We start from the raw sequence: 25,206 nt of genomic DNA on the forward strand, positions 1-25,206 counted from the left end.
TGTAGCTATTATTATTCCTAAGGCAAGTCCGGAGTAAATTAGAAGAAGTCAGATCGGTTAGCAATGGTTGAATTGGCATAATGGTGGCAATGATCAGCTCCTTCAGCGTGTTAAGTTATACATGTGATTTGTGGCGGTACGTGCGAGGCTTGACGGTCGCTATAATTGATTTTGTTTGGAGACTTTCTAGTATTATAGCCCGTTATGCGTAGTTAGATCCCGGAAGAGTTATGGTGGTTTAGACCACTACTTGAGAATGGTATTTTCTGCGGTGATGAGAATTCAGTCATGTGTTGTAATGGTTCTCTTAACATGAGCTAAGTAAAAGATTTCTATATTATGAAGTGTTTATTCTATTAGTTATTCAAGAGCTATGATGAAATTTTTATACTGTCGCGTATTGGCATGTTAGGTGCGGTGAGCAACATGGGAATCAGAAGTTGAGGATCGAGGTTGCCGTTTGGTGTTGGCAAGAATATCATGAGCTTGGAAGAGCAAGAAAGGATTCAGATAGTTAGAGTAAGCTGGTATTGTCTTTAGCGTCACCTGAGATCGGTGTCCTGTGTAAGAAGCTTTGCGTACTGATTGTGGATTCTTGATTTACTTAATAGCATTTATGTGGCTGGTGGTATAGATGTGCAGACTCGTTACCTGGCGCGGAAGGTCGTAGGAGCGTGTCCCACGGGAAGATTGTATAAGTGTGACATGTAGTCACTTGATTGATTGAAGATTGAAACCAAGTATAGAGATTTTTGTATTATCGTTAATGTGAAAGTTTAGGCCTGAAAGGTGCTCTATTTATTTGGTTGAGGACTGTGGAAGTTTGTCCCGGATTTGACGGTTGTCCTTGTGTGTCATTAGAAAAAAGGGTTACTGTGGAGCCTTGGAAAGTTATTAGCCCAATGCAATACGATCGGAATCGGCTTGAGGTCTGTGGATGGATTTAAACGTGACTGTGGGCTCTATATCAGATTCATCATAGTGTTGTTTACGGGGGAGTCTTTAGGCCTTGATGTTATTTCTGTGGTCAGCCATTTCGTGTAATCTCTATCGTGCCATGTGAGTTGTGAGACGGCTTGATTATTCGCACATGTGTTGTGATCCCATGTAGCTTGTGGTATTATACGAGCAGGTTGGCTCTCGAGATGCAGGTCATTTATTGCACCTTAGTCGTGCTTGAGTTTCGTAGCGTATGGCGCTATCCGTCTCCCCAGGATTTGTATTATGCACTTCGCGTGATTGTGGTTGCTATTCGGGTATGAGCATTTTAGCTCGGTAAGTAATTCCCTTGTAGATTATTATGTGTGGATCGGGTGGCATGCCACCACAGGTACATTGTTTGGATCGGGTGGCACTCCGCCACGGGTATCGTGGTTAGATCGGGTTGCACGCCGTAACAGTGTGATGTTGAGTATAGTTCCCTATATCTATTCTTGTGTGTGTTGTTTCTCATTTTCTGAGGAAGGTTCATAACATCTTTTCGGTTGTTTAATTAGTCACGTGGGTTGAGCAGTTCTTTCTAGAGTTCATTTTTTTCCTTATGTATCACATTCGAGTTTGTAGCTTATTGGCACATTGTGGCATCATATGAGACTTTTGGCAGTGTCTGAGGTGGCTTATTGCCCGAGTAGCTTGTACTGGGTGAGACGAGATTATTGGACCTGGGATCAGTGCGATCGGATTTTTATGAAGCATATTAAAGAGTAAATATCGATATTCAGTCCAGAATGAGGTAATGGTTCTTGTCAAGAGGAGGAACTCAATGATTTGTTGACTCGGCAATTGGTTATGAGGTCATACACATCTCTTCCGTCGTGGCAATATTGCAAGAGTTGGAATATGACTTATATGAGTCATGAGGTGTGTTGTGAGCATCAAATTTGCGAAATTTTGGCTGTTGTTATTAGAGGATGTGATTATGGTCATGTGAATTATGCAGTGCATAGTGTGGATTCAACAAAGGTATGCATCATGTATTGGTGCATCGTGTAGTGTTTGATACGGTGTTCGTATGATGGGTATAGGCCTGGCAGAGAATTCCGGATGTTGGAATTGGGCTCTAAGGCTTATTGGACTAAGTAAAAGGGAGAATCTTCAGTCTGGCTCGAGCTAGTGTGCTCAACTGAGTTATGGTAGCAAGGTAGGTGCACGAGGTATTAAACAGTGATTTCAGATAACTCCAGAGCAGTTCTTAGCACATTCGAGGACGAACGTATGTTTAAGTGGGAGAGAATGTAACGACCCGACCGGTCGTTTTGAGCTCTAGCGCGTCGTTCAGCGGTTTGAGGCCATGAGCAGCTTCACTTCAGGTATTATGACTTGTACGCGTGGTCGGAGTTAAATTTCGGGAAGTTCGGAGTGGATTTGGAAAGAAAATTCTCATTACAAAAGCTTTAAGCTGGAAGAATTGATTAAGGTCGGATTTTTGAGTAAACAACCTCGGAATTGAAATTTGAAGGTTCCAGTAGGTTCATATGATGATTGCGGACTTGGGCGTATGTTCGGATCGAGTTTTGGATGACCCGTGAGCATTTCGGCGCCTATTGTGGAAGTTAGCATTTTTGGAAGAATTTCATAAATTTGGATTGAAGTGCATTTCAATGTTATCGATGTCCGTATGGGATTCCGAGTCTGGGAATAGTTCCGTATGGTGATTCTGGTATTGGGAGCGCGTCCGGAAGTGGATTCGGAGGTCCTTAGGTCATTTTGGGGTTATTTGGCGAAAGTTAAAATTTGAAGGTTTTTGAGAAATTTGACCGGTAGTGAACTTTTTGATATCGAGGTCAGATTCAGATTTCGGAAGTTGGAGCAGGTCCGTAAGTCGAATGTGACTTGTGTGCAAAATTTGAGGTCAATCGGACGTGATTTGATAGGTTTTGGCATCGAATGTAGAAGTTGAAGTTCTAAAGTTCATTAAGCTTGAATTGGGGTGCGATTCGTGATTTCGACGTTGTTTGATGTGATTTGAGTCCTCGAGCAAGTTTGTGTCATGTTTTGGGACGTGTTGGTATATTGGTTGAGGTCCCGAGGGCCTCGGGTGGATTCTGGATGGTTAACGGATCAACTTTTGGACTAAAAGAAATGATGAGGCAGCTGATATCTGGTGTAACCGCACCTGCAAGGTCTTGGCTGCAAGTGCGGAGCCGCAGAAGCGGCCATGAGGGTCGCAGAAGCGGTTCTGGCCGGGGAAGACTGGGACCGCAGATACGGTTGAGTTCCGTAGAAGCGGGATGCACCTGCGCACGTGTGGACCCAGAAGCGAAGGCGCAGAAGCGCCGTTGGAGCCGCAGATGCGGAATTGAGGAGCCTGAAGGAGGACCGCAGAAGCGGTATTTTGGTCGCACATGCGGAACCGCAGAAGCGGTCAAGTGACCGCGGGTGCGGAATGTCGCTGGGCAGAAAGGATTTTATAAAAATGGGACTTGACCCATTTTTCTCCCATTTTTCACTTGGTTGGAGCGATTTTGGAGAGCTTCAAAGGGAGAATTTCATCAAGCAACACAAGGTAAGTGATTCCCACTCAATATAAGTTAAATACATGATTTGTATAAGGATTTAAACTTGGAAATTTGTAGAAATTGTGGGGTTTTTGGTAGAAAAACCTAGAATTTGGTATTTTTGGAGTTTTGCCGCGAAATTGGACATGGAATTGGAAATAAATTATATATTTGAATTCGTGACGTTATGGGTAAAGTTTAACTTTGAAAATTTTCGGAACCGGGTACGTGGGCCCGAGGGTGATTTTTATCGACTTTTCGAACAGAGTTAGAAATTGTAGTAAATAGGATTATAATGAGTATTAGAGTATATATTTATGGAGTTTCTCATTTATTGACTAGCTTTGGAGCGTTGGGCATCGATTTGAGTTGTTTGAAAGGCTCGGGAGCCGGCTATGGAACTTCGGAGCAAGGTAAGTCTCCTTTCTAACTTTGTAAGAGGGAATTAACCCCATAGGTGAATTGAATTAATATGTGCTTCTAATTATGGGGGGTACGCACGCACGAGGTGACGAGAGTCCGTGCGTATCTATTATTATGTTCATGTCCGGGTAGTCATCCTACTTGTTAATTTAATTATTAAAACGTATTGTAACTTGATAAGGAAATTGTAAAAGGTTAAACTTCACCTACTTGAATTTTTAGACGGGTCATTCGACCGTTAATGAGAATTTATATCTCTTTGAACATTAACCCTTAATAAATCTTGAATTGATTGTTTATATGTGTTTTCTCTTGTTGTGGAGTGGGTCGAACGCCTCGGTAGCAAATAGATGCATCTATGGTTCGTGCCGTTCGACCCTTGACAGTGCACATTTTATATTTATGTTGGATCGGGCCGTGCGACCTCGGCATTATTTGCGCATGATTGATTTGGTTGCTCTGAAATTCATAATAATTGATAATACTTCATTGGCCTGCGATATAAAACGGTAAATGATAAAAACGAAAATGAATTTGGAAATTTCTTATTTACAAAGAATTGTTTAATTACTTCATAATATTGAGATTACAGCCGTTCTATATAATCCATGTTTAAATTGTATCATTGGCATTTTATTTATAGCCCATAGTAAGTGTCGGAGTCGACCCCTCGTCACTACTTCTTCGAGGTTAGACTGGATACTTACTGGGTACGTGTTGTTTGCGTACTCATACTACACTTGCTGCACATTTTGTTGTGCAAGCACATATATATTTAGTGGCCATGTGGGCGCAGCGGCGTGCTTAATGCGGGGACTTCGGTGAGCTGCATTCCATATTACGACCCACAGCCAGCAGAGTCTCCTTCAAAGTATTTATATTTTCTTTCCTGTCCAAATTTGTATTTCGGACAGATGTTGTATTTTATTTTATTTCCTAGTTGACGCTCATGCACTTATGGCACCGAGTTCTAGGGTGGTTATGGGTTACTCAGTATCGAGATTGTTAAAAATATTATTATTTACTCTGAAATTTGCATCTTCTACTATTTAATTGAAGGAAAAGTATGATTTCAAAAATATTAAAATGAGACCTAAATTAAGTATTTATTGTTGGTTTACCTGACAGCTGTGTCCGGCGCCATCACGACCTTTAATGTATTTTGGGTCGTGACAGTTCACTTGGCAAAATCGCAAGTATGGGAATTGGGATGACAAACTAGAACAAGTAGAAGTGTCATTTAGGCTATTCTGCCTACTTTTATATGTCTTTTTCATCCGTTTTTATATGTTTTTAAATATATAAAATTTACTAAATTTTTTAAAGTTGATGTTATATTTATACACAAAAACTTAGATAATAAATCTGATATTTCAAAAAGGAGTAAATCTTAACAACATTAAAAATATTGACTATTTGTTATAAACCAATAAAACAAGAATAAGAGTATTGCAGAGAAAAGTAGAGGGAGAGAATTCTTATTGATTTGGGAGTGAATTACAATGGAATAGAACCCTCTATTTATAGGGAGAAGGTGACTTAGCCACCAAGTAATAAACCCTAGAATCTCTCTAAATATAGACATTCACCATAAATACAATTCTATTTATAACACTCCCCCTTGAATGTCTATTCAACAGATAATGTGCCTCGTTAAAACCTTAACTAAAATAAAATCCAGTGGGAGAAAAATTCTAGAAAAGGAAAAAGAGTACACATATCTAATAATACGCCTTTTGGTTGCCTCGTTAAAAACCTTGCAAGGAAAACCCAGTAGGACAAATCCTTGTAAGGAAAAAAGAGTACAACGCGTATTAACTCCTCCTGATGAGAGCATCAATTCACATCTTTGAGCCTTTGCATCCCAATCTTGTGCACTAGCTTCTTGAAGGTTGACGTTGGCAAAGATTTGGTGAATAAATCCGCCATATTAACTCCAATGAATATGTTGCACCTTGAAAATCCTCGCTATCACATTATCATGCTTATAGTTATAGCAAGATACATATGTGCACAAATTGCACTGAGGATGTAGTACTTCAAGATCAAGAATTGTATATGCTTCAAGCAATTTAAATCATTTGGGGATTGTCATAAAGTATAGTCAAATAAGCCATTTAAATAGAGTTTAGATGCATATCAACTTTTCATGTCATGCTAGACATATAAGATAAATAAAAGTGATTGCACACGCTATTGACTTTATACTTTCAAGTGTTTGAACTGCAGGTCCAAAACAACATGTCTTTCATATGAAACCAATTCTACTTGAATTGTTTCTATAGACATAAGATCCTCATATATATATTTAGCGCTATTATCAATATCGTCGACAAACATTTTATATCGATTCCAACCTCCTTATTTTTCATAAATACATAACATAGAGATCTCTTCAGTCATATGTTCAGGTACCTGAATCTTTCATGAGATTTTATGAAGTGTTATGTCATGTGATCTTCTAGATCACTTGCCTCCTTTATTATGATCATTTTGATCATTTGCTCATCTTGTTTAAAGAAGTTTATTTGAAACCAATCTATCTATACGCTTTAAGCGTACCATAGACTTTGTCCTTCTAGGACTATTATAATATGCGCATTTGCAGCGAGAATATAGTTACTTTCTTTGGGTCAGCAAATGCGTCTGGCATGCTTTGCAATAAATTGCACATGAATTATCCTTTTATGAACTTCAAGTTCATATTATCTTATTCGAGGATCTAGATGTACAAATGATAATTCATTCCACGTAACTTTTTCTCAACTGCTTATCATGTCTCCCCCTCATGTTAGAAAAACTAACTTGTTTTCCTCAACTTTGAGAACTCATCTTTGTGCGTTATGGTATTAATCAAAATATACACCGCACATCAATAATAATAAGATGAAATTATTTGGTTCCTGACCCTGAACCACTTGTGAGGGGAGAAAATAATATACTTTCGTATATAACGTATATCAAACTGATATAGATAACTTTGTTCTCATAAGCAATTGTTTAGCTATTAAGTGGAGGCACTCAATAAATCATTTTGCTAAACCAGCTGTGACGTAGACCAACTTATCAAGATGAACTTCTTGAATAGAAAATCTGGAATATGCTCTAAATTAAATTATTGAGCAAGTTACCTCGCACACACCAGCCAGGTTGCGGGTTAATAATAATTGCACATGTAACCATCTCATAGATGCATCTTATGTGGTATACATGGCGGGTTAATGAGCCCATATTCACCTTTGATATTTCCAGCATTCATGGGATTCAATCCCAATTTCAGTTGATCTATTAATTAATAAGAACAAGCAATGTAAGAGAATTCGTAAAGAACTTTCTAGTTCTTTAATATTTACCCATGTGAATTCTCTATTATTTTTGCACATTATGCTTAAATTGATATGGCTAAACTGATTATGCCAACTGAATAAATTATCAATATTGATAAACTTCAGATTTACACCATGACTTGTGCAATTATCAATAAACTCCAAGTTTATTATGATAAGGGTTTTTATATCAATAAATATCCACTTCATTGTGGTATTCTTTTGTTTATGTAGTACAAATTGGAGAATAAAGCGGGTAGCTTTTCACATACATATTACCCGCTACAAGATGTAGTAATAGAAGATATTAAATCTTTCCTTTATTTATAGTCTCAATATAATCAACCGCTTTCGCGTATACTTTGAAAACTGAATAAGTTTCTTTGAGACTTACTACAACACAATATCTTATTGGTAATTAATTGTGTTTCTCCAAAATAGTATAATTGGCTCTTGCAGAGTTCTCAATTAATTTTGTAGTACCACATATTCATCAACACCCATATGGTGAATATCTCTTTTAAAGAGAAAGTTATACCATTATGGTTATGGTCAAAATTATATGCAAGATCTGTTTCTTGCATTACCGTTAACTTTTAATAATCACAATGCCAAAATATTTTGGCATACAATAAGTACATGACCAATGACCATTTATGCCATAATAATGACATTATTTTCTTATTTCCTCTCAAACCTCCTTCTAGAGGTGAGCGTGGTATATTCACTACCACTAGCACGTTCATATTCCTCCAAGAATGAATATGTATTCATAAATCAGATGTTGTCACATTCACATCATGAATGGACCATAATCATCTATATGTGCTTTATAAAGTCTCATGTCAAATTGATGACAAATATTACTTTCACATAGTGAAGGATTATTTTAAGAATCCTTATTATTCTCAGTATCACAATGATGATGATGATTATAATTTCGTCTATTACCACGTCCACATCCATTGATACCTTCATAGTAATAATTTTGTCTTCTTTCAGACTTATCACTTACTGTTATCACATTCTCTAAAGGGAATGAGAATGGAGCAAATTCAATGGGACGGGTTTTCAATTCTTTGCCCACAATCATACATGAATTTAATCATGGCAAGGCATAGAAATTTTACCACTTTGGGTGGTAATAATTTCTTTCAAACTCCATTAGAGTTGCAAACAAAATTTATCGTCTTTTCTTGTATATAAAATCAAATTATAGAATTTCAAGAATTTAAAATTGAAAAATAAAGTAAAATACTTACCTTAAATCCAGAATTTAATCATGAAGGAAGTTCATAGAATAATTGACAATCATTATGCTCAATCCCAAAGCTTCTACTCAATTGGTTAGAGTCTCGTGCTGATAACGTTTTATGAAATAATAAAAGAAGAAGAACAATATTGCAGAAAAAAGTAGAGGGAGAGAATTCTTATTGATTTGGGAGTGAATTACAATGGAATAGAACCCTCTATTTATAGGGAGAAGGTGACTTAGCCACCAAGTAATAAACCCTAGAATCTTTCTAAATATAGACATTCACCATAAATACAATTCTATTTATAACACTATTGCTATTATTACCAATCCTCTTTCATCAACTAAAAATTTTGAGTTTGAGCCGAGAATGAATTCACTTTTGGTACGAAACCCTTATTCCCCCAAAAGGAGGCATGAATCTCAATTAATCGGATTCTAGAATGAATACCAAAAAATCCTGGAAAACCCAAAAAAAAAAATTGATTATTGAACAAAGTTTTAAGCAAAACTAGCGTGGTACAAAAACAGCTTTTATTATAGTTTGAGGACAATTTTGCAAATTTATTCGTACATTCTGTGACTTTTGAAGGGGCAAAACGATCATTGGCAGCCTACTAGAGTACTAGTATCTCAACTCAACTCAACTCTAAACTCGAAGATCGAGTTCGGGTCTGTAGTTCGGATCTTTTTCGGATTCTGCCGGCCGGTAAAGATGAGTTTGTCTCTCATACAAGGCTACTCGTCGGCGGAGGAGGAAGAAGAACAAGAAGAACCTCAGTACCAAAAATCATCCTCCGACGAGGAAAACGACGACGGTATTCCACAAAAAAATCGTTACAAACCCATTTTTGACCCTAACCCTGCTTCATCTTCTTCGCTTCCGTCAGCTCTTGCTGCCTTTTCCGAAGTAATATTTCCTTAAATTCCTTTTATTATTATTAATATTATCTTTTTTATGTTATTTTGTTGTGATGTGAAGTGCGGTGTGAAACATTTATGTTTGGAAATTATTGGAGATTTCAGGGCCGCCGCAGTTTTTGAACAACAGTATTGAAGAAGCTGGAAAGGAGGTGGAGGGGCAGCGACACGGTCGCCGTAAGTACAGCAGAAACAAGAATGATTTACCAGCTGGTACTTTTCTAGCTCCTAACACTTCTTTTTATTCTATATATGATGGTATTTACGGTGTTGTAATTATACAATGTCCCTTGAACAATTTATCATTTAACATCAGCTATTAGTATGACTTGGTAACCAAGGGTGTAGTCTAGTGATTAATGATGTGGGTGAAAACCTAGAAAACCGGGGTTCGCATTCCAGCAGAGATAAGAAACCATAGGTGATTTCTTTCCTTTTGCCTGAGCCTTGTTGGGAGATTTATCCGGTAGCCATAACATAGGTAACCGAAAGTGAATGCAACTTATATAGCTTATATAGAGTTCGTAGGTTAGTTGGGGCCTGCAGTCCTATGTTTCTACTTTTTCATGAACGCAACGGTTAATAATCTAAGATAGAGAAACAGATCCTATCTCTAAAGGGGTTCGACTCAATATGTGTATCCTTTGGCCACCAATATAGCCTTCAAGCTGTCAACTGCTCCATCAACTTTTTGTTGACTTTATAGACCCACTTGTAGCCCACTATTGATTTCCCTAGAGGCAAGAAAAGCTCTATTTCTCTGACAGTGATATGCTGACAATCTTTTCTTTAAAATGGGGCATGTCAATTTTTTGCACTAGGAAGTATCTTTAATTGAATAATTTTGTCGACTACCATCACGCTTTTTGTTCCTATTCTTTTGTTTAGTCATCTTTGTGACAATAAAGGAGAATCGCTAATGGTCACAGACGGTTTGTACATTTCCTTTTCTATCTTTCACCCTTATAGGTGCTGTAGTGGAGTCAAAGGCTCAGTTAGTAGGGATACATGAGAGGGTCAGAAGTGATGTCGATGGGAGCATCCCAAGGACAGCCACTGGTCAAGCAAGTGTTTCTGTTGGCACTGTACAAGGAGGCAAACCTGTGCCAAGTGCGAGCTATCCTGGTGCAGAAGATGCAGCAGAGCTTCTGAGGTATGGATTATCATTTCAATTGAGGGGTCCATTATCTGAATCTCAACTTTGTGACTTGGATTAATATCAGTATAATTGTAAACTGAATGCTAGAATTAGTTATATATGTTTGGTTTTTAAATTTTCCATAAATTGTGCGGTTCACTTTAATGAAGTGTGGGCTTCACCTCTCGTTTTACACTTCAAACTCCATGGACCTTGTCATTTTTGTGTTTTTCACTTCTAAAAACACTGGATGAGACAATTTATTTTTCAGAATGTCGTTAATATTTGAAATACTTGTACGACTAGATACTTTTGATAGTTGACACACTACTAGAGGTTTTAATATTTCATACACCTTTCACTATCTCGAGATTTCAGGTGCATTTAACGCTTAAGTTTGAGCTACAATGTGATGTGTTGTCCTTTCCTAACCATATAATCAAGCTCCAGTACTTAATTTAACATTTTAATACTGTTATTAACACAATGTATAAGTCAAACTAAGTTATTAAGCTGTGCGATGGTGAAAATTGAAGACATAAAAAGCAGATGGAGGGGGTTTACTAAATAAGATAAACAATCCTACTGTAGACACCAGATTTATAGCTGCTGTATCCATTTGAATCATAAGTAAACAGGAGATGCTTTTTACAAAGGTGCAGCTGTTGGATCCAGTGAAGAGCGTAATTTGTTTTTGGTTGGTTTATTGCTGTGAACTTTTTGAGGTAGATGCAGTATATATTAAACATAACAGATTGGTGAAGATTTAGAGACTTCACCTTTTATTACCTTGACTGTTTGAGAAGGTTGAACATAAAATTCAGTAGATTGAAAAAAAAAATAGCATCCTTGTAAGACTTCCTGCATGCACTTTCATGTGTAGTATGTGGTTGCAGAAGTGTTTAGTATCTTGTTATCCTTTGAATCTCAGTTTTGTCAATCAAGCTATTAAAAACTCTTACCTATGTTTTTCCTGTGGGTGACCCCGCCTGCCTAGAAGGAAGGGCAGGGAGGCGACTGAGATTGATTGCATTCAAGCTCCAAGTCCGGACAATTTTTTGCTGTCTGGAATAATCACTTTGCACTAAGTTAATCATTTGCTTTGTTAGTTGTACTGAATTTACAATTTGCTTTAACGCTTAGACACTGTGACGAGACGAATTTATGGTGCAGTTTCTGTTATCAATTAAAGAGAACATCACTACTATTTAAAATATTTTTCTTGATTCAGCTTTTAATGTATCTCTCCTTTTATTAAGTGGTGATGACTTGTGAGATTTTATCTTTCTGTTCTTAAGCTGGAAACTTCCCAAATTGTTTTCAATTTGGACCCTTAGCACCAAGAGAAATCGGTAAAAAGGAAAAAGAAAAAGGATCATGCTTGATGGTTGGACTGGATCTATTAAACCAATACTCAGTTCATTTGTGTAATTCTATAGTTGTTGATAAGTTTGGAACCAAATTTAGGTTGACAACTTATAGAGGAGCAGCTACTGATTCTGCAAGAAGTATTTTTTGTTTGTTTTCATCTGTGGTGTATATAAGATTATCAATAGCTGGCATGCGGAGTGCTCAGAAAAACATAAATACATAACCATTGGATACATAATACCTATTCTAGCGTGATTTTATCCTGCAAGTAAGGTTTTTTNNGGGGATGGGGGGGGGATAGGTTATCGTGCACAGAAGTTTTTGCTTTTCAACACTTCATATTTATCTTGAACTCTCTGAGAGGTGATAGATTATAGTGATTTACTGTGGCTATTCCTATATGTGGTACCTGCAATTCAAGTGTCACGAGTTCATGCCGCCCATCTTGGCTACCGTACTGTGTTTCCCTAACCAAAAATGGCAGAGGAAATATGTCAAGCGGTGGACTCATACTTTTCTCATCCTGGTTCACCCTTTGTTGTGTTGGACTAGTGATGAATTTGGTCGTAGACGCCTAGATGCATTAGCTCGAATTTTTCTAAAAGTGTTCATTGCCATGGCAACACTGTGAACCCCATTACAATTTTCGTTCCCTCCGGGGTAGGGCAGTCCTGCAAAGTAACAACCGTTCCTCTATTTCACCTAGTATGTATTAGTTCTTTTTCTACAGACTGCTGAAGGAATTTTTTTTCTCTCTGTTGGATGAAGTATATGCCGCATTAGGATGTGATTAGGATTATACATCATTATATGACAATGTGACTATGTGTGCTAGTTCTTTTATTGAGAGTATTGATTGCAATTTTCTTCATAAAAAAAGAAGAGAGTATTGATTGCAATTTCATTTATATACTATCTTTTGATGAAATGCATCTTGTATTAGGATGTGCTTGAGGTGTGGAATTCCCAAAACATACACGCACGCAAGAGGGATGGTGTGCCCAGCATGCAGTGATCGCCCTGTAGACGCTGACGAAGAGCCAGTCAAGAAGAAGGGCTCTACCATTAAAGACAAGGAGAAGAATAAGAGGATGAAGGGGCAGTCGTCCCATGCATCATGGAAAAGCGAGACAGAAATGCATCTGCGCCAGCAATTTGACTAGTCAAGTTTAGAACAAGTTGGTCCAATTATATGTAAGGTCCTCCAGTGGCATAATCAATCGACTCTGTACTTTTAGCAGATATACTCGGCTGAAGTGAATCTAGGAATTGTGCAGTAATCTGTTTAAAGTGCATAACCCGTGATGTAGATTCTGGTTGGCATTATAAAGCTAAAGTGCCACCACTTTGTTCTTTCGCCTCTTTGTTCGTTTCCATCAAGATGTATCACATTTCAACAGAAATTGGGTTTTAGATACTTTTTGTTTGGAAGAAGTCGTGCAGCCAACAAGTGCTCCAGATAGAAAGGATTGCTCCTGTTAATGATCACTTGTTTTAGTTTCGTTATAGCAAATGATTGTTTGCCTTTTCTTCCATCATATCCAACGTATGCATTAATGTCTAAGCATACAACAGTGCCAGTGGTTTCTTGACACTGTTAAAATGATCTAAGCTAAACGAAAAACTGTTTAATTTTATCTAAAGGTAACTCATGATATGGGCTGTTGTTGTTGTTGTTGTTGTAACTCATGATATGATGAGGTGACATACCTCTGTTAAGCAGCTGCTTAGAAAAGACACTTTCTTTCAATAATACATCTAAGTAGGCCAGTTTCTTTCCGAGAGATCAAGTGAGAAATCCAGATATCTTATGATTAAATGCAAATAGTTCATTGAGGAAAAAATAGAGTAGGTGATTCTTCCCATCCACCTAAGCTTTGGTGGGCAGACTTACGGTATTTTGTGTTGGTGAGAGGTAGCAATGCTCGATGGAATTGTAGAAGTGCATTCAAGCTAAAGGGGTAAAAATGGTTTCTGAGAGAAGTGGTCGAAGCCAAGTATGGACTTGAGGAGGAATTTTGATGCACAAAAACCAAAGAAAATTTTCTTCTTGGGAAAACTTGATGAGACACTCATCTAGAGAGTTAGAACTTTTTTTTGGTCCTACTGTTGACTTCATCATACATCACGTAGATCAATTTCTCGACTTAATGAGATTTGTTTTATGATCATAGGACATTGTTGCCACAGAGATACGACTGGAAAATGGACAGAGTCAACCAATGCCTCGTAAGATTGTCTAATACTTACCGTTCTTTGACGGAACCTGATTCACTGGCGGGAAAGCTAATAAGAAATGAGTGTTATGCAGAAGTCCTATTGTAATTCACGAACGGTCATCAAATTTTTAGTTTACTGCACCAAAATCACTAAACTTTTTTGTCACTTAAAAATAAATAAACTTTTTCTACACTGCTCAGAAAATCAAAATGCTAGAAAAACACGTCAACCGACATAAAAAACCAAATAGACAATGCCAAAATACCAAGCTGACTATGCGATGCTAGCCGTGCGAATTTCAATTAGTCCCTAAACTTGGGATTTAATGCAGTATACTCATAAAATTCCGTAAATTATTTTTTCATTGTAAAACGTTACCGCATCCCCTATCTATCCGATAAATTTCTAGTGAAAATATTTTGTCGAGTAAGTTTTTCTAGATAAATATAACATTACATAAAAAATGTATCTCATATGATGGCATGGCATAGACACATCAATTAAAACAATTGTAAGGTAAAAAGAATTTACTTATCACATAAATTCTTTTACATGTACCGTTTCTCTTTCTCATATAATGACAAAACATAGCCATATAAACAAAAAATAAAAATTATCGTGAACGTATTGATAACATCATTTTACACTAACAATGTTTCTCATAGGCCAATTATAACCCCCAAAATCCCAACACTAGACTGTTCAAGAGAGAGAGAGAGAGAGCGCTAAGGCGCAAAAGTGTGGGCATCAACATAGTATACTCTAAGTCATCAATTGAGTAGAATTTACAATTGTTTGAGTCGCGGTTGCCAAGTATATTCAACCCTTTATTTCTCCACGTAGAACCACTGTTTAGGTCGACTCCACTATGCTGTCACTCTTTGATATGTTTGGCAATTGTTTTTTGTACATTCATACGCTCGTCATACTCTTATTCCCTGCAGAAAGAAAAAAAAACCTTCATCTTTAGGATGACACATTCACCTATTAGAACCAATAAAGCATGTTCAGCAGCTTCCCCAGCTACGTTATCTTCTTCCTGAATCCTGATGAAACAGCTACTGAGCTCACTATCTACGTGGAAATTAATATAAGCCCACCAATAGAAGAGGAAGGATAAAAACAAGCAACCTTGGATCTGTTTGTTGTTTTCATGTAAGCAAAATCACATCCCCAATTTAAAGAAAGAAAAAGAAAAGAGGAACCATTTATATAAATGCACTGCCTACACAGCAGAAAAAGGAAAAGGCATGTAATGAACTAATTCAAGGCTTGAAGCCTTGAAGATATCAGAATTATAGAAAATGCTCAGTTCTCAGATGGAATTAGGTGTACAAAATCTGCATACAGAAGAATGGATTATTGTGCATGGATCCTGTGAGTTAAAGTGGTAGTCACAAAGATGGATTGCAAAGTGAAGATAAAAAGAAACTGATTGTGAAAGCCCATTCAAAGAGATGCAACAAAATGGACTGGAAACATCTCCAATAAAACATCAAAAAACATGTAAAATACCTTGTAACTTGTTGTTGATAGGCCCTATACATGGGCCAGCATAATGATTGAATGGAGACACCACCATCGGTCTTGAAGCTTTTTTAAGTATTTAAGGTCAGTTATCGGCAACTTTTTGCTCTCGTTAGCTGCATTTCTCCACGACAAATCAAGTTCTCAGACATCACCAGCTGGCAACTCAGAGAACCATGGATCTGTTCATTGATTTATCAGGATAAGGTTTGATCCACCAGAATGTCAAACATGAATGTTGTTTAATATTAGAAGAGCTTATCGTGGAAGAGGACCTCAAGCCAAGGAATCAGGGGCAGGTGTTACAGATGAGCCAGGTGTTACAGATGAGCCTGAAGACCTGAGGAAGAGCAAATGTGCAATAGATCGATCTAAAGAATTGGTGTCTCTTTCCATGTCCATATACCCTTGCCACCTGCAATACAAGCCATTAGAATCTAGGAAAAATTGCGCGAATAGAATAGAATCTAGGAAAAATTACGCAGCACAACAAACATATACACTGTATTTGTCATTCGTAGCTTTACTTTCAGAAAATTACCAATTAGCTATATTTGAATTTTATACCAAATACAGGTAGATCAATAGTTTTGAACGGAAACAAAAGCACAAAAAGCTCTCGTAGCTCAATTGGTTAGAGCACCTGTTTAGTAAGCGGAAGTCTTGAGTTCGACTCTCTACGAGAGCATTCTATTTTTCTGTATTTTTGTATTTCGCTTTGGTTATAATCGTTTGGGCGAATTAATACAGTCGATACATATTGTATTCTTTGTATACACCAATCTATTTCGATGAAGTAATGAGTTTTATAGAAAAAGGCATAAGAAGATGCAAGAAGTACCCATGTATTTCGTCTTGGTTGCATTCGTTGTGCGAACGAATACAGTTGATACAAGTTATATTCGTTGCGCGAACAAATACAATTGACACATGTTGTATTCGTTGCGCGTCTGAATACAAGTGATACAAGCTGGTAACAATTGAACAGTAGCTAAGAACGGTAATTAGGCAAACTATAATTACGTATAGTAATTAGGCTCTAAACAGTAATACTTTATGATGTCTGCCAACTAACCCTCAACCTCCCCACTTCCCCCTCCCCCGACCCAGCCAAACAGAAAAAATGAAGACCCCCTAACTTGCTGGCTTAGTTTTTCACTAACTTGACCACCTACCTCTCCCTTTTCTTTCTGAAACCCAAAACAAAGAAAAAGAGGAATGTCTAATTTCCACAACCATCACTAACATGAACTAACAGTCCTATTCCTTCGCCTGGTAAGATTGAGCATAATACTATTATTTGGTCAACCAAACAAGCACAAATGAGATCTACCAACATTATTTGGCAGAAAAAACATGCTCCTACAGTACCATCCCGTCCATTGAGACACCTTGCTAAACTTGTGAACATGAGGTTTCTTAAGATACCAGAAACAGGAAAAAGGGGGAAACAAAAAGAACAGGAACTGCATTCTAAGGATTTAGAAAGACAGAGAAATGAAAAATGATACAAATTTTGAAAAAAAATGATGGAAGATTAGAGATATATTGGAAACTTGATAATTTGACAAATACAAGACATACCTATTAAAGGTGTCAAACACTATAAACGTGATATTTTTCCAATATACAGCAGTATCTTAATAAAAACTTAACAATTCTAGACTCGTAATTCCAACAACATGTATATTAATTTCAACAATCAATTCGAGTTTCCAACTGTCTATCCTTTTCTTTTTCCCCAAGCAATAACTTCTTGCACAGAAAACCCTGCTTCAGTCATTTTAGGCTGGGGAGGGGTAGTGGAGACTTGAGAGCACTGTCTACTTATCAACCATAGGGTGCAATCTTTGGAAACTAGAAACGGTAATTTAAAATCCACCCTTCCTGCTTATTTCTCTAGATTTTTGTGCACAGTTTAATGTTTATAATAGAACCTGAACAGTTCTACGCTGTACTATCGGGCTCCTTAATCACAAGACTTAGTATTGTACGTACTGTCTATTGTCCTGAAGAAGCCCAGGGGTGACCAGCCAATGGCAAACCTGGTACAAACTCTGTTTTCTAGCAAAATGCATAAATGATCAACGAGAAACCCTAATGGATAAAAAGGAATTGAGCAGAGTTCTGAACTTACACTACTAAACAGATGCCACTTTAAATTCGGGATACTATTCAGGCATTCACACAAAAGACCTCGCATCTGTGAGGTAAGCTAAATTAAGCTCAAACTTGATGCCAAAATACACATTTAACTGGCTGCTCACAGAAAGCTTGTCATACTTAATGCATTAGAACTTGTGCAATGCAAGAGCCAAGATCATGCGCTATCCTGAGAAAATATTAGGCATGCACATTAAAACAATTGTAATACGAGAGTCAAGATTATGAGATGTTTTGAGAAGAATGGCCCTTAGCGCTCAAGAAATAATCATACTTGTTTGTCCTTTTGCAAGTCAATGCTTGGCTTCTATCTCTATCATCTCCAGAGTTAATGACATTAGCATCTCTATGCCTTTGTTCAGCACTCTGAGCCAACCGGTACAAGCTATCCCTTATGCAGAGCTTTGTCCTTATATCCAACTAAACCAACAAAGTAAAACATAATTAGTTTTATAAAAATGTAAATACCGCGAATCAGTCAATTTTTCAGCAGGACTGCTAAATACTACACCTCAGCCAGAGGGGAGAGGATTCAGATTTGGATAATTCAAGCAAGCAAAAAACAAAATTTCAAAAAATAAAACAAAAGCTTTTGAGGTTTTACCCCATAAAGAAGCAACATATGTATGCAACTAGATGATGAGAAATGAAACAGTTTAGCTTTAGTATATCTCCAACAGCAACATGCCCAAAAAGACAACCCTGGTATAAGTGTGTATAACTGTAAGCCTATAATATACTATATCCATAACCACAGCAACATGTAAAATATTTCGAGCACATAATATGATCCTAGAGCAATAAATATATTTGCTTCAGATTTGAACCATCATATCTAAGGTCGGTTCGACATGTAAGGTTAAATAAAATATTCCAGCTTAAAGTAATGAACTCGCATCAAACAAGTTTGAACACATACTACTTCCGTAGAGGGACACTCGGACCAACAAAATAAGGCTTGTTTGACATGTAACTTTAAATTATTTTTCCAACTCAATTAATAAATTCATCACCAAACAAGATTGAAACACATGTGAATTTTATAGAGATTCTGTTTACCCGTTCTGTGACATGTTGAAGCTGATGAAATCCAGTAGTTTCTTCTGCTACTTCATCCAACCCAGAACTAATGGAAGTGCTCTCTGCTATAATTGAGGAACCTAATGCTGGTGGAATTCTCGTGCTAATGCCTTCAGGATCACTGCTATTTTCAAACTTAATTCCAGAATGCTGAAGCAGCTTCTCCTCCTCCTTTTCACTTGTTGTGATAGTACCTATCTGAAAAGAAGGATCAGGAGAGCTCTGCCTACACTGCAGATGATTTGGTGCATAGCAGTCCTTGAGTGAAAGGGACATGGAACCATCATTTCCAGATTTGGTAATCGATGAAGTTGGGTGATGGACAATTTGATCTGAACAACTGTAATCAGACATGTAAGAAACGCTACTATGTAAGTAAGCAGTCTCATGTTCGTGAGCTTCATTTTGCTGAGGAATACCCGATGATATCAAATTGCCTTTAGGTCCAGTGGCCTCAGTAGAATGTCTTCTCTCTTCTGAAAGGCCATCAATATTACGCAAGGCATCATCATTTTCTACAAAAACACATTTTCTCTTTCCTTCCGATTGGTTCTGGTGATTTGCGTGCTTCTTATTTATATTATTCTGTGGAGAACCACACAAGCAAAATTAATAAAAAGAGGGGGAATCATTGTTGAACTTTATGCAACAGCAGTCAAGATGAATGCACCCAATTTTTTTGACAAGATGACTCATAATATACAATTAGAAAGTCCACGTATCACAAATTAAGTAATGAAGAATGATATAAATTTTCAAAACAAGTTACCACACCCTAGGAAGAAGAATTTAAATTAATACTGGTACCGCACTTTCAGGATGAATTGAGCCCACACTAAGGTTATGAGATCTCATTTTACATAAACGCGCACGCACGCACGCAGAGAAAGATCATGTAACATGGAACTACCATCATTTTCAAAATTTACCATTACACTACCGCTGATCCTTGGTTGACTGTTATTCAACATCTCAACTTGGAGTCGATCAGAAAATTCTACTTTCTCCAAACGCCCACCTCAGAAGTAACTCAACACAGAACGCAAAGTAAGAGAGAAGAATTTGAAGTACACCAAGACAGAATTATACTCACTTTCTTTTGAGGTACTAGTTTGCACTCTGAATTACTTGATCCATTCACAAAAGACAGATGGCTCAGATTGGCCAATTCATCTTTCTGTGAGGGCCAAAAATTACCATTATAGCTAACTGGTTGACTTTTAATGCCAGAATCACTAATTGAACTGCCCATTTCCTCTGTTCTTGAAACTTCAAGACTGCCGTTATTTTCCACTGCACTGGATGTTGAGTTCTGACACTGAATATCTGACCTCAATCGATCTCCGGATCCTTCAATAGCATATGATGATAACCAACCAACGTCATCCTCATTGCTGGCTCCAAGTCCAAATGTTGAATCACAACTGCTGTAGAACATCACAATAGTGAGTACTAGTTTGAATAGAATTCCTCCTATTAAACATGAAAAAAAAAAATAGGACAATTGAAAGCTTCACCTCACTGAATATGAAGAAAACAATTACCTGAACATCATGTCAATATCCTCAAAGTTCCCCATCTCAGACCAGTTATAATACAAGAGATCATTAGTGTCTTTATCCACCCGGTTGTTGTCAAAACAACTCAGATCATCATTTACCAGAGAAATGGGACCAAGTGGAAAGCTACATGAGTTTTCCCCAATGGCAGCTTTCTTGTTGTCCAAAATGGGGCCATTTTGGCAGAAGTCACTGTCAATGGAGTCTACGTTTTTACGTTTGAAGCAATGATGCAATGTCCCAACATTTAATGAGCTTTTGCCACGGGTATTAGGCAACACAAAATCAGGTGCATCCGCCCATAAGTCCTCTTCTGACATCATGCTGCTGCTACTATTTAGTGGAGGAACTTCTTCTTGCTCCTATCACTGATTAAAATATTTAACTGTAGATTAATTTCCCACAATACTTGATTAAACCACCTCCTTGCACAGTTATCACTCTTGGAAGGAATTCACCAACACATCCACAATAGGATATTGCCTATATGATTATCACTATCACAAAACTTCTCCCCATCTTTAGCTTCTAGCTGTAATACCAGAATTTTAGCTGTAGTAACTGCAGAAAATATTTGTCAAAATGAGTTCATCAAGAATAGAATTTAATAAAGTTTAATTTGAAAAATGAAAAAAGCCAGATGAAAGTAGAATGATGATCTATACCAATCTAGAAGATACTAAAAGTCTAGCCTGTAAGTCCTGAGAGATTATGAGTCGTCACGGCTACTGAAAGACAACTTTACGGTATATTAACCTATTCTCAAAAAAAAATTTAAAAAAATTACAGTATATTAACTAGGCCTCCATACCAATTTGGCAAAGACCATTTACTGTATTGAGAGAAAATCAAGAAATTATAACTAAAGAATAAATTAAAAGGGGGGGGGGGGTGCAAGTCGTAAAAGGAGAAGGTGAAATAATTCAGATTCCAGACACAACATCCCAGTATAGTCCCACAAGTGAGGTCTGGGTAGGGTAGATAGAACGCAGACCTTGCCTGCCCCATACAGTGAATGTAGAGAGGTTGTTTCTAGTAGACCCTCGGCACAAGGAAAAATGAGAAAAGAGCAATAGCAACAAGCAATAACGAGAACAAAAAAAAGATAACAAGGCGAAAGGAATAACATGAAGATAGAAATCTACAATATCAGAATACAAGACTGCCACTAATAATGAGATTCCAGACACAATGGTCTCTTTTTCTCATTTGGTCTCTCTTTTGGCAGGAGGGAAAAGAATAATTAAAAGACGGTTGAACAAGCAGAAAAATGAGCAAATATCAGCTTAACAAGAAAAAGAGGAAACAGTGTTCATAAATCACTGGTATTTGCTAACTCAATTAAAGAGTAGTAATGGGACGTGGATATGAAGGTGGTAACGCTACCCTTTTTTATTTATTAATTAGAGGTACGCCTCTTTATTATGGAGAAAAAAACCTAGCTAAATTATTACAATAAGACTAACAAAAGAGTCTAGTATACAGTAATTAGTCGTTTATTATCTTCATAAAAATTATCATTTCTTTTACACTGAGAACATGTTATACGAGCCAAATTTCCTTTTACACTGACAATACTAAAATTATCATTTCTCAATCAGGTGCTAAATCGGGCTCAACTAAGTGAAATCATCAGTTAAAGAGGTATCACATAGAAACATTCAAAACAATAATTTCCAGATTAAAAGTTTCCTACTCTTTTCAGCAATAAATCAATTCACAAGCTGGAAACACTGAAAATACAGAAAATTTAGAAGAGTAAGATAATTTTACTGTCGGAAAACTCACCGGAAAACCAATAAATCTCGAGAAGAACGAACTTTGCCGGAAAATCAAAACTGTAATTCCAAAAACCCTAATTTGATTCTCAGGAAACACAGATCTATGTAGGGAGAGAGGAAAGAAGCTTTTTGTTTGCTTTGATATTATCTGGAAGATATATAATGTATTTTTAAATATTAATAAGTACGTGGAAAGCCAAGTGGGCAATGAGATCAAATTTGTGGCCTTAAGACTTCTAGGGGTTGTGGGGGTATCAAAATTCGTGGACGAGAGGAGAGGGTTAAGAAACGATCTGTTTTCGGTAATTCATTGGTTCACGTAAGAAGAAACCAACACGTGTCAGCTGCTTGCCATTCTGTCAGTTGAAACGACGTGCCGACGCCTACATTTCGGTCAATTTAAAGTTGATTTCTTTTTCACATTTAGTTTAGGGAAAAGGTGTAGATATACCCATGTACTATTAAAATTATCCACATATATACTAGTGAGATTTTATTGGGTTGTTGTTAGGGGTGTTCATGGTTCGGTTTGGATCGATTTTCCCTAAAAAGAAACCAAACCAAGTAAGTCGATTTTTCAAATATTAGAACCAAACCAAACCAATTATGTTGGTTTTTTCTCGATTCGGTTTATGTCGGGTTTTGTCGGTTTTTCAATTTTTTCGGTTATTTGTCGGGTTTTTTCTTAAATATAAGACATACACTACCAAACACATATTCCGGCGATCACATTTTCAAAGTAACACTATCAAATTAATTGCCCTTTGAGAAATCTATTAGTTACCAAGATATATTGATGATAATTGAATCAAATAGTGATGAATAATTTAAAGGCTCAATTAAAAATATATTATTTTTAACACGAAATGGATTCTTACACTTAACTAAAGAAAACTACCAATCAAACTAGAATGTAAAGGTAAAGAACTATACTAAAAGTGCAAACTATTAACATTTACCATAAAACATTTGAAACTTTGTATAAAATATACATATATATAGGTGTAATAATAAATTTGAAATAGTTACTCCTACAGTCGGTTTGGTTCGATTTTTCCCGATTTTTTTTCTGATTAAAACCAAAACCAAACCAAATTTGATCGGTTTTTAAAATTCAAAACCAAAACCAAACCAAACCAAAAAGTATCGGGTTTTTTGGTCAGTTTGGTTTGGTTTTCAGTTTGGTTCGATTTTTCGGATTTTTATGAACACCCCTAGTTGTTGTTGTTGTATATTGGTTCCAAATTTTTTTCTTTTAAATTTTGACAAAATATTCTAAATCTAACACAAATAAATAATTTCCAAAACACTTAAAGAACAAATCACAAAACCCCATTGCGTTGAGGTATGGCTAATATCAAAAAAATTCTCATATACTATTTTTTGGGGTCAATGTAGTGGCCAAGCAGTTAGAAAATATTGAATCTTTAGCTATAGAAATCCACGCCACATTGCATTACTTTTATTTAATCAAAGACATATGAACATATATTTCTCTAAACTGTCACACCTCTTTTTTTCCACACACAACCCTATTACGAGGTTGAGCTAGAAGAATTTTTCCAATTGAACTGACGTTTTTGAAAAAAGATTATTTATTATTTAGAATCGCCACTTGGAATTGAGTTTTGGTGTTCCAAGTCACCTTTTATTTGAATCCCCTTTTCAAAAGGAAGGTTTGACTCTTATTTATGGTCTACGAAAACAGAAGACTGAGTAAGGAATTCTGTTGAACGAGGGGAAGGTGTAAGGCACCTCTCGAGTCCCGTGGTTCTAGCACGGTCGCTTTATTGACTAATGTAAGGCTTAAATCAATTTTTAGTTATTCTTGTGTTTTTATTAATTATGGCTTATTTATTACCGCTTAATTAATTATTATATTTAATAATTGGGTTCACCAAGATGCGGAACGCATACAAGGTACTTCTTTGAAATTAAATATTAAACCAAGGTACGGAATGTACACATGGTTATAACATAATTATTTTAAATCTAAAGGCATCGAGACGCGGAACGCGCACATGATCCTTTTATTATTCAAGCATATCAATCCAAGGTTCAGGTATAAACACATAGGCTAATATTTAAAGTTCATCTAAAGTTTTTCTAGTGTTTTAGAGTTATCTTCCTAAACTAATTTGAGATTGTGGTGAGGTCATGATTTATGAAGTAAGGATTGAGGAAAGAGTGTAAGATTCCCACTTAAAGATTATTTACAAAGGCTAATTATATTACTAACTTATGAAAAACTATTTACAACTACCAAATTATTATCATTCTATATCTTGAAATTATATTAACCTCAATTAGTTATAAGAAATGGGCTAATTATACTCCTAAAATAAAATCGGCAATTTATTGTTAAGAAAGTAGGCAAGTCTTTTATTATCATATTTTGGAGTACATTTGAAAATCTACAAAGACATGAAAATCGATAAACTCATTTGCTGTTATTTTTGTAATTATAAGAATAATACGTTTTGTTTATTTATTTATTTATTAAGTTTTTGCTTTTGAGTTTTCTTTTGTTTCGTCTTTTAGAAAATATTATATTAGTCCATGAGCAAAAGTTTGGTAATTATATTTAACTTGAACCGACACCCAAATAAATATACAGCTCACTCTAGTTCGAAAAAGAATACTCAGAATAACTCAAAGACACAGAAATTGAAATAAAAGATGAAGCCGAAATTAATCAGAATCAACAAAACTATCTTTCATGTTGATGATGAAAATTCGAATATTACCTTTTTGTGAAGCTTTTTACAATAAAATTACAGCCACAATCTACTGATTTCCAAAGCTAGCAATGCTGACTTTTCTAGAACCTCGAACTCGGAACCACGAACGGAACCTCGAACGCCATCTTCGAACAATTTTTCTCCTTCTTTTCGTTCTCTGCATTTCCCCCCGTTCTATTCCCCTCTCTCCTCTAATTTGTGAGG

General features: G+C 36.5%; 2 protein-coding genes across 7 annotated transcripts; one reads left to right on the plus strand and one right to left on the minus strand.

Moving 5' to 3' along the window:
* On the plus strand, positions 9,093 to 13,461 carry LOC109229060. The gene is made up of 4 exons (XM_019394367.1): positions 9,093 to 9,411; positions 9,521 to 9,635; positions 10,392 to 10,575; positions 12,875 to 13,461. The coding sequence occupies exons 1-4, from the start codon at positions 9,217 to 9,219 to the stop codon at positions 13,092 to 13,094; spliced, it is 714 nt and encodes a 237-aa protein (XP_019249912.1). The 5' UTR covers positions 9,093 to 9,216; the 3' UTR covers positions 13,095 to 13,461.
* On the minus strand, positions 14,652 to 25,106 carry LOC109229061 (protein LNK1-like). 6 transcript variants are annotated; one of them, XR_002068502.1, is made up of 8 exons: positions 22,269 to 22,462; positions 20,466 to 21,041; positions 20,015 to 20,348; positions 18,901 to 19,506; positions 18,116 to 18,261; positions 15,954 to 16,093; positions 15,667 to 15,860; positions 14,652 to 15,089 (listed from the first exon to the last, which is right to left on the minus strand). XR_002068502.1 is itself a non-coding variant. In XM_019394368.1 (6 exons), the coding sequence occupies exons 2-6, from the start codon at positions 20,801 to 20,803 to the stop codon at positions 15,955 to 15,957; spliced, it is 1,563 nt and encodes a 520-aa protein (XP_019249913.1). In that variant the 5' UTR covers positions 20,804 to 21,041; positions 22,269 to 22,457; the 3' UTR covers positions 15,666 to 15,954. The 6 variants fall into 6 exon arrangements, 2 of the variants coding, with proteins under 2 accessions (XP_019249913.1, XP_019249915.1); XR_002068501.1 differs by adding an exon at positions 21,146 to 21,236 and having other exon boundaries at positions 15,667 to 16,093; positions 22,269 to 22,457; XR_002068500.1 differs by lacking the exon at positions 22,269 to 22,462 and adding an exon at positions 25,009 to 25,106 and having other exon boundaries at positions 15,667 to 16,093.

Source organism: Nicotiana attenuata, chromosome 7 (assembly GCF_001879085.1).
Source record: "Nicotiana attenuata strain UT chromosome 7, NIATTr2, whole genome shotgun sequence".
NCBI classification, from domain to species: domain Eukaryota; kingdom Viridiplantae; phylum Streptophyta; class Magnoliopsida; order Solanales; family Solanaceae; genus Nicotiana; species Nicotiana attenuata.

Coding starts and splice junctions, on each gene's coding strand:
- LOC109229060 (XM_019394367.1), top strand. CDS start 9,217: ATGAGTTTGTCTCTCATACAAGGCTACTCGTCGGCGGAGGAGGAAGAA. Junction 9,412..9,520: donor CTCTTGCTGCCTTTTCCGAA/GTAATATTTCCT, acceptor AAATTATTGGAG/ATTTCAGGGCCGCCGCAGTT. Junction 9,636..10,391: donor CAAGAATGATTTACCAGCTG/GTACTTTTCTAG, acceptor TCACCCTTATAG/GTGCTGTAGTGGAGTCAAAG.
- LOC109229061 (XM_019394368.1), bottom strand. CDS start 20,803: ATGATGTCAGAAGAGGACTTATGGGCGGATGCACCTGATTTTGTGTTG. Junction 20,349..20,465: donor GATATTGACATGATGTTCAG/GTAATTGTTTTC, acceptor GATGTTCTACAG/CAGTTGTGATTCAACATTTG. Junction 18,262..18,900: donor TTCAACATGTCACAGAACGG/GTAAACAGAATC, acceptor TTGTTGGTTTAG/TTGGATATAAGGACAAAGCT.